At 41.7% G+C, this 9,675-nt stretch overlaps 1 protein-coding gene across 1 annotated transcript; it reads right to left on the bottom strand.

The window, feature by feature from the left end:
• Positions 1 to 2,581: 2,581 nt before the first annotated feature.
• Positions 2,582 to 4,703, bottom strand: LOC147460414 (alpha-galactosidase-like). Its single transcript, XM_086498468.1, has 3 exons — positions 4,292 to 4,703; positions 3,636 to 4,191; positions 2,582 to 3,164 (listed from the first exon to the last, which is right to left on the bottom strand). Exons 1-3 carry the CDS (start codon positions 4,701 to 4,703, stop codon positions 2,723 to 2,725), a joined length of 1,410 nt encoding a protein of 469 aa, XP_086354594.1. The 3' UTR covers positions 2,582 to 2,722.
• Positions 4,704 to 9,675: the final 4,972 nt, after the last annotated feature.

The following is a 9,675-nucleotide window of genomic DNA, read 5'->3' as shown; positions in this document are numbered from 1 at the left end:
TTTCTTTTGGATAATTTGTGATCTATGGTAACCATCCGTATGTAGGGGGGATTTTAAGGCCATTGCAGCAAGAATGGTTTACCAAATTGGGATTGATAATTCTTTTTGGTATTGGATGTTTATTCACTTATGTAATTGAGTTGATGCGATCGGTTAAGATCATTGCTTATTGGGAATTATCACTCATATGAGTTATTGAGTTCAATATTAGTACATTGCTTGCTCTTGTTTACTTTTGTCAATTTTAGTTGATGTGACTATGATGCAGCCTAATGCCATTTTTTTGATGCGATTTTACTGGATGATATGATGTTTACTGGTGCTAATGCAATGTGATGTCATTTTTAATGATGTGATGATTAGTGACTAATGCAATGTGATGCCATTTTTATTGATGATTACTAGTTGATGTGATGTTTATTGGCTGATTGCAATGTTTATTGGTGCTCGTGCGATGCGATGTTCACTAGTGATATGTGATGCGATGTCAATTTTATCAATGTGACGTGTGATTGGTTGATACATCGTTGACTTGGTAATGTGATGCAATGCCTTATTTAGTTGATGCAATGTTTTCAATCATTCTCAAGTTTAGCTGATGATGGCTGATGGCTTATGTGTTGATTGATCATGCTTGATGTTTACAGACCCCTTCAAGTTTACTAAAGACTCCTCTAGGTTTATTAAGTCATAGTTTACTTGTTGTTGTGATGCTTATTTGTTCATTAATACAATGTTTTCTACCATTTCTCTTTGATGCAATGTTTAATGCAATTATGAAGCTGTGATTATTGTTAATATTATCGCCATGGTTATCATAATTATAATATCCTTGGAGTTTGCAAATGACAACCATGATGTTGCCAATGAATACTCACATAGATTTGCTTCTTGAGTCTATGAGCCATCTATAGATTCTACATGGTGTATTTTTTATTTATGCTGGTTTCAGATCTTGCGTTGTGCAACTTTCAATGAAAAATGTAGGCTCTCTTTGTTATGAATCCACCAAGAACTTCTGGAGTCGATGGATTGCCTTAGTTGTCTCATATGTGCGCGTAAATTGATGAAAATAAAAATGTTGTTGAAGAAAAAGCGCTGGTTGCTTATGATCAATGATAATAAAATTTGGTGTATAACACAAGAGGACAATAGTGCCTGGACAAGTATTTTAAAGCAACGCAAGGTTGGGCAAGGTTTGGGGGTGGTGGGTAACTAGCCTTAATGTGGTGTACTTAAGAAGAACAAGAAGGGAATTAGTGCGATGGAAAGAAGGGTCTCTATTGGCGTTGTAGGCATTGTTGCCACCATTGAAGATGTCATGATAGTGTATTTATTTAAAATAAGGGATCTATCAATTTGCTATAAATTTACAGACGGGTTATAAAAAGTTCTTAAAATAAGTTACATAGGGTTTTTAAACAAAGGTCTCGAACGCACGTGATATATATGATTTATACATAGTAGACGCCCCAGGAAGAGAGTGGAAATATTTGATATGTAAACTTTGAAAACATAGCAAGAAGATGGAGCTTCTGTGTGAGTGTGTGTGTGCTGTTGAGAGAGAGAGAGAGAGAGAGAGAGAGAGAGAGAGAGAGAGAGAGAGAGAGAGAGAGAGAGAGAGAGAGAGAGAGAGAGAGAGAGAGAAAGAAAGATGAAGTTGGCCCCTTCACTGTGTGTTTCAAGCAAGGTAGGAGATGAAGCTCAACTTGTGTGTAGGCAAGCAAGAACATAGAGTAAGCAAGAGAGACAAGAGTTCATTCTAATTATTCACATTAATTTTAGACACTCCCATACTCACACTATGTAAAGAATATTTGTACCACCCTAGTGTGCTTCTGTCCTAACCAAAGCCTATCACCCTCATCCGGTCAGCTACAGCTGCGTACATCCATTGTATGTTGGTTTGTGTCTAGCTATGCTCATCGTCCAATCATGGTCTATCTGTCAATAACTCGTCACACTCTTTTTTCAAATGCTCATTTGTTATCTTTCCAACTGGTATGGTCACTATCGACACATTAAGCTATTTAGGACCTTGACTTCTTATGTAAAAGTATACAAATTTAATAACCATGATGTATAAAGAGAGGCACTTTTATTGGCGCAATCTTATCTATTGTCACATGCTGGTTTCTTCGTTTTATCGTCCCTTACTACACATACTTGATCTCACACACACTTCAGAAGATGTTGATCTCCTCTTCGTTATGAATGCCGATTCATGCCTCTAGTCCACAATCCTTGTGTCATTGCTCTTCATCATGACCCAACCCGCCCTCAAGATCTTGCCTCCAAGCCAAAAAAAAAAAAAAACAAGCCGAAGATCTTGCACCTTCCATCTCCAAAATTTGCCTCTACAATAAGAGAGAGAGAGAGAGAGAGAGAGAGAGAGAGAGCATCAAACATCTAAGCTAACATAATATGGTGCAAGGGGGCGCCCTTCACACGTGGCTAACCTCCAAAACTGAGAGAAGCCCCTATGCACACGATAAAGAGGGAGAGAGAAAAAGAGAGAGAGGCTGCCGAAGGCGGCCAACTGTACTAGTGTAGTATAAAACAGAGATACAGTGAGAAATAGTCCACGTTAATGAAAAGTTGGTCAAATTGAAATAAGAACTTAGTGGAGAGGGAGATACAAGTACAAAGGCGACTAAAAAAGGGTTTGGAAAAATATGAGGGATATCTTATAAACCTGTTGAGTTATAAAGGCATCAAGTTGTCATTTGATTGAATTTATTTCTGTAAAAATGTACATCTTCACAGCATGGGGCTTGACATGAGCCTCGAAGCTTCCGGTCCATGTTCCTGGAAGGTCTTTATGCTCCCAAAGGTCGCGGATGGTACAGGTGGCATTGTTGGAGAGGCCAAGGTCATGCCAATCTACTTTCACCATGTGGCTTTCATGGTCTATTCGATTGAAGAGCAAGATCACCCATTTGTCACGTTTAGCTAGGGGACCGGCCCACACCTCAAGCTTGTTGTTAGGCCCCGATTTCCTCACCTTCTTTCCTTGCACTGCTAAGGCATCCTGGTTCACCTCAATCACTTCTTTGTTTCCCAATATGGCTAGTGTTCTGTTGTCCATGTGGGTCACATCATTGCCCACCAATAGAGGTGCCTTCATTAGCGCCCACAAGCTGAAGTGCGCGATCGACTCGTCTCTGGATCAGAAAAGCCAAGCATAATGTATTAGACATGCTTTAATGATCTCTTCTCATTTGCTGTTCTTTAGTCTAAGTCCGCTTATAAATTTTGACATACACCTCTACAAGTTTAGTTCCACCTTCAATTTTAGCAATATGCCTTCAATATGAGTGGAGGTAGGAAAGACCTACATCTTTGAACTTCTTAGTTTTTGCACTCAAATTTCTTTTAAATATCCTGAAAACAAGTTCAATTTCAGCGCCAGATTACATGTATGGGACTGCCATGGTTAATATTTTCATAATATGGTGCTGGTTAGCCTTGTGAGTTCAAGGAAGGACTGCCCACTTACTATGGAAACATGCCTAGAGCTCCTAATATACTAATTATGGAATGTAGGCATGCACTGTCTCTCCATCTATATTAGAAGCTGGCCGTGTTGTGACAATGTAAGAATCATTAGAACAAGAGTTTATAGAGAAGCTTACTCTGTGAGGGCTCCATTCCCGATCTCAAGCATGTCAGGATCGTTCCAACCTCCAGGCTTGGCGAAGTGGGCCCACTTATCGTTGTGGTCAGCGTTGTAGCAAATGCTCGACCATGTGTCATTGATGTCCGCTGTAGTGCGCCAGCTATTACCGAGAAGCGGCGCCCATGTAGCCGGTTCCTCGAGGCCCCATTCGCAGAGCGAGAAGAAGATTGGGCGCTGCACGTGGCGGAGTGCCATGCTCATCTTCTTGTACCGCAGCTTCAATGGAAGGGAAAGGTTGTGACAATTGTCGTACTTGAGATAATCGACCTCCCAGGAGGCGAAGGTGGCGGCGTCGAGAGCCTCGTGAAACAGAGAGCCCGGTTGTCCCTCACATGTGTTGGTGCCGGCGTCGGAGTAAATGCCGAGCTTCATGCCCTTGCTATGGACGTAGTCGGCGAGAGCCTTGATGCCGGAGGGGAAGGTGGACGTGCGGGCTTGCAACATGCCGGTGGTGTGGTTGCGTTCGGGTTCAGCCCAGCAATCATCGATGTTAACATATGTGTAGCCCAATTCTGCAAAAAAGGAAGCTTACATTAGACATGTTTTACTCATGTGGAGGAGCTTACGATCAATACAGTACAGTGGGATGAATTTGTGTAAAACGAAACCTACTTTGGAGGCCGGTGGAGACGAGGGCATCGGCTGTCTTCTTGACGATGTCCTCGGTGACATTGCAGCTGTATTGGTTCCAGCTGTTCCAGCCCATGGGCGGCGTCCTCCCCAACAGCGCCAGGCTCGTGTTCGCCTGCTGTCCCAGGTCTTGCGCAATATGGGTACCCTGCACTGCCGTCGCGCAGGCCGTGCTACACACCAATATTGCCAGAAGCAAGAAGACCCATCCCTGCCTCGCCATCTCTTGACTTCGAGAGCTCTCAATTAGCTGCTCTCCCGAGTTCCAGCTATCTAAGCGCCATAGGAAGCAGTTGCTTTCATGATTGCCAAAACTAAAAGCATCTTCCAGCTTTCGTCTTCGCTTTTCCGTGTTTAAGAAAAGCTCAGCACTTCTAGGGCTGTAGTTAACCATACATTTTCAAAATAAAAAAAAAGATAGAGCATGCACCACAGCAGGCATAGAAGGGACGTAGCGTAGTGGTTTAGCAAGGAGCTTTGGACATGTTTCTAGATAGCAAGTTAGAGTACATGCTCAATAATTCCTAGTTACAAGTAGGAGTTTTCACATTTAATCTAGCAAGTAAGCTAGCAATTTTTTAATTCATCTAACAAATCACAAACTCCTACATAGTAACTTGCTTTTGGACGTTCTGATCTAGTAAGTCATAAAATCCTATATAGAAACATGCTCTTGGACGTCCTTATCTAGTAAGTTCATCTAGTAAGTCATGTCGAACTCCTACATAGTAGCTAGCTCTTTGGCCTTCTCATTTGGTAGTTTAAAAACTCCTTTATAGCAAAGGGTGTTTCATATGGTATTTTTTCATTTACTAAGGATCAAGTAATTGACTCTTATTGTAGTAAGTTTGTCTCCTACTAATTTCACTTTAGTAAAAATTTATTAAGCATAGTTAAACAACTAATTATTGATAAATATCATGGTTACTCGTTCGATCATCAACTAAGTTTCTTAATTGATATATTATTTTGCTAATATAAATAAGAAGACAGAATAAAGTCTCATAGTTGTAGAGGAAGCTATAAAAGGGAAGGGATCAAAACATTGTATATCTCACACACTCTATCATTGATTTGCAAGTACCACAACTGAACACACTGTCCTTAGAGAGGAAAAGATATTACAGGATGATGGAGATTATTGTAATTTTTTGAACAACTTTTGTTATATTCCTACAAATAATGTTAATGATAAAATTTTAAACACAAACTAGATCACAATCTATACATCCAATTCAAATGTAAATTGGATACCCTACAAGTGCAGTCCATGTTGGGTTGGTTATTCAAAAGTCTCATTAACTTCTCAAAATATTTCCATAAGCTTGGACCACAAGCGTCAAATTACTACTTTATTAAATCACAATACTTACATCTTCCATATTATGCTACAATACAAGGTCAAAATATCAACGTGGAGGTGTATTTAAAACCTAGATTTCTTGAAAGTTTTCAACAAGCTTAGTTGATCTTTTTTTGTGGTACAAAGTAGAACAATTTGGTAAGAGTTTCGAATGAGTAAAATCTCTCAAACCAGAGTTGTTGAGAGTATGTTTGTTTATCTAGAAATAGATATAAGTGTCACCATTTACTTGAATAAGTGGTAACCCTTGGGTAAGAGTTTCTAATGAGTCAAAGCTCTCAAACCATAGTTATTGAGACTATGTTTGTTTATCTAAAAATAGATATAAATGTTACCATTTACTTGAGTACAAATGTAAGTAAAGTTCATTCAGATAAGTGAGAATTTTTCATAGAAATGTTTCAAATAAAATCAGTGGAGGTATATCAAATTAAACCATCTACATCATTTATATACCTGTGATCCCCAATGCACCATATATAGCTTCATAGACCTTAATTAAGTCTAGTTGTATCCAAATGCATTGAGTTGCATCATATGCACTACAAGAGGTTGTGTGCTCTTGTGACGCTGTTAGCGACGGAAATACACTGGGTTTTTATAACCCTCGGCGTCGCTAAAACCGTCGCTAATAGCGTCGCTATATGCGTTGCTATAAGCGACGCTCATAGCGACGGTTATAGCGACGTTTAGACAGAAGTCTATAGCGACGCTACAGAGCCATAAATAGCGACGGTTATAGCGACGCCCGAGAGAATTTTTTTTTGGTGACAGGGCATTGAATGCCCTGCCACCCATCAACCATATTGTACTTGATTCACTTTTTTAAAAAAGTGAAAGGGTAGATAATAGACCCAAAATAGTCACCCACAAGACGCATTGTTTGCAAAATTGACAAGCGTAAAATTGACAATTGTACACATCATAGGCAAAATGAATTGACTGGCAAATGTAATAATGACAATTGTACAACATCATAGGCATAAAGAATTGATTGGCAAAATGAACTGCGGTGACAAATGTAATAATATACATGGTTCAAAAAGACGTATAAAATCCGTCTCATGATACATAAACTATGAGAAACCCTAAACTAATGCTATCTAGCTACGGCTAAACTGATGTCGTCTAGTAAGACGTCTCATCGCGTCCAAGCGGCGTATCTATCGGATTCTGCAAAAAAAGACAATAAGACAGCTTTCAGTAAGTATAAACATATAACGACATTTATAAAACAATACAAAAAATAAAAAAGAGTAAACCCTAATACTAACCATGCCGCCGCGAGAACTAAGAATGTCCATCAAGGCGTTTAAGCCCTTCCTGCCTGCGTACTCGCACTCGTACGGTGTGGGATCACGTCTTATCATCGACCACTGTCAAAACATACAAAGATTTTATTATGTTAGAATTAAAAAACTCATAAACCCTAAACTATCGAACATAAAGAGCAATGCGAAAACACTTACAAAATCGGCCTCAAATGATGCCCATCCACCGCTCCCCAAGTGGTGCGAGCTCCCTGCCTCTACTCGCGCTCTGGCTGCATCCTTTTGTTTCTTCCACTTGTCGGGATTCTCGCGCGCTGCTTTCTTTGCATTCTTCCAATCTTCTTTGGCCAGCCAATCTGGCCTATTCCACCCATGCTTGATTGCTTTTCGCATTTTGGAACGCTTGTGTTTGCAGTATTCGCGCATTTGAATCTTCATCAGGTCTTCATTGAAGCGTTGATCCCTTGTTGGAACTAGAAACTCATCATGAAGTATGCTGATGACTCTAGCTTTTAAATCACTTGGTACTTCACTCCATTTGTTTAGTATGTAGTGTCTAAACAGCTGAGAGCAAAGACCACGCATGTGCGAGATCACCTTCTTGCCATCATCATCCATGATGATGCCGCCACTGAAGTCGACGGAGTAAGGCAAGCCCTCTGGCCGGTGATGCGTGAACCTGGGTGTCCCGACAGGTGTCGATGGGGGTACGGACGTCAGGTGTCTCCACCGGCATCTGGGCCTCGAAGCGAGGAGTGTCGAGTGGGGTGGCTCCTGGCGGAGTAGGTAGAGGTGTGTAGCTGCTAGGAACAGTCAGCCGCGCAAAACCTGGCGTAGATGGCGATGCTGTGGCTGGTGTGGGGGCGGGCAAAGAAGGGGAGGGTAAAGAGCCTCGTCGAACACGAGGCGGTGTGGAGGCATCGGCGGCGGAATCCCCACAACAACCGCCACCGCCACCACTAGAGCGCCGGTGTCTAGACGAGTATGAAGATCGTCTCGTCCACACCGAAGCTTCGGAGCGCGCCGAATGCTCCGAAAGAGAGGGAGATGCGGATGGAGTAGGAACGCGCGATGATGCGCCAGAGCGATGACGCTCCACGTACCACTGTCTCTGCTGCGGTGACAAAGAAGAAAGAAACTCCTCATCATCCATACCTGCATTAAACACACGATTATTTAAACTTAATATTGAATGAATAGAGTAGACAATGACGCAAAGACCATTAAATACAATGACGTAATGACGCATATAAATACAATGACGCAATGAATTGAGTGATAGAAGAGGCATGTCGAAAACTCAGAATTTTCGATCAAAAGATGTGAGCGCGAGTAGAAAAGAGCGTTATACACCATGGAAGGTACTTAGAGAGCCAGAGCTTTTACAACACGGAGCAAAATTGTTCAAATACAATATTTGTGGCTTTAAGAGATCTCTCTCTCATCCTCGCATAACTCAGCATAACTTCCTATATCTATATAGAGCTCTCCGTTTAAACACATATCCTCTGTTTCATTTTGTAGCTCCTCTGCATGCACCCCATATAGAGTAGTAGCATCTTGATGCTCGTCTGGCACCACCGCAGCGGCTTCTGATTGAGCATCTTCTCTGATCTCCTCCATTGATGCCGTTGTGATTGGCACATGGTAGCCTTCATACGTCCTTGCACTACGAGGGGCTACCTCTATGACGTACCACCAGTTTGATGTAGACTTTGTAGGATGAAATATTACCTGCCAGAGCCACATAACTTACATGAGAGCTTTCAAGCACATAACTTGTAAAAGGGGGATGTTAACTATTTACATACTTACGTGTTCACAATGCTCGGGTAGTACGAAAGTGTCTCTTAGGTCAGTCCATTTCTTAGTAGAATCCACCTCAAGAAAACCAGACTCTCCTCTACGCACAGTAGCGTTGCGACCCTCCATGATTATCTTGAACCATTGCACGTCGAACAAGTCGACAAAAAATCCTCTGTAATCGATCCTCAAAATCTCTTGTAGCGTGCCGAAGTAAGTGAGTTCCGCCACCACAGGATCTGCATCAGAGGAATGTCGTCGACTAAACTGCTCAAATTTTTCCATGATTCCACAATCTTGAGTGAAATTCTTTTTGTCGATCCGTTCCACCCTAAAATGTCAACCTTTACACCATGCTGCTGTGTATGACTTATACTACAACGAACAAAGATTATGAGTGGCCGTTCAAAGCGTTTAGAAATAAAGTCACTGGCTAGTCGTACATTGCAAACTTACCTTGGTCGCGCAACCCCGAGAGTACTCCCACTCTTCCTCAGTCACTTCGTTTTCAATTGGTTGTGCGCTTTTCAATTGGTTGTGCAACCATCTTAAGCTCATGAATGTTGGTAGGCTCTCCAGACCCGTCGGATAGTGCATCGGTGGTCGTCTTCCCTGTCTCCACTCAATTCGTGCCCTTTGTCGCTCTTCCTTGCATCCTCATATTGTGAAATCCACTTTTGCATCACTGGATTGTGAAGCATGCAAAATCGGTTGATTTTAGCCTCTATATCTTCCGTCATCTTCTTCTCAACACCGAGATTGCACATGACAATCCCAGATATGCGCTCATCATCTATGGTTCACCATAGCGTGTCCCGGGCTTTATCAAATCCGTCTAGCCACTCTCCAATGTACACTAGAGACTCTGATACCAACCAACCTTCTGCCATGCTACCCTCCGGACGTGCCTTTTGACGCACATATCCCTT

The sequence above is a fragment of the Adiantum capillus-veneris genome, chromosome 3 (genome assembly GCF_014529385.1).
Source record: "Adiantum capillus-veneris isolate H3 chromosome 3, ASM1452938v2, whole genome shotgun sequence".
NCBI classification, from domain to species: Eukaryota; Viridiplantae; Streptophyta; class Polypodiopsida; order Polypodiales; family Pteridaceae; genus Adiantum; species Adiantum capillus-veneris.
Note: the sequence above shows the minus strand (reverse complement) of the source record. Positions and strands in the feature narration are given on the sequence as shown.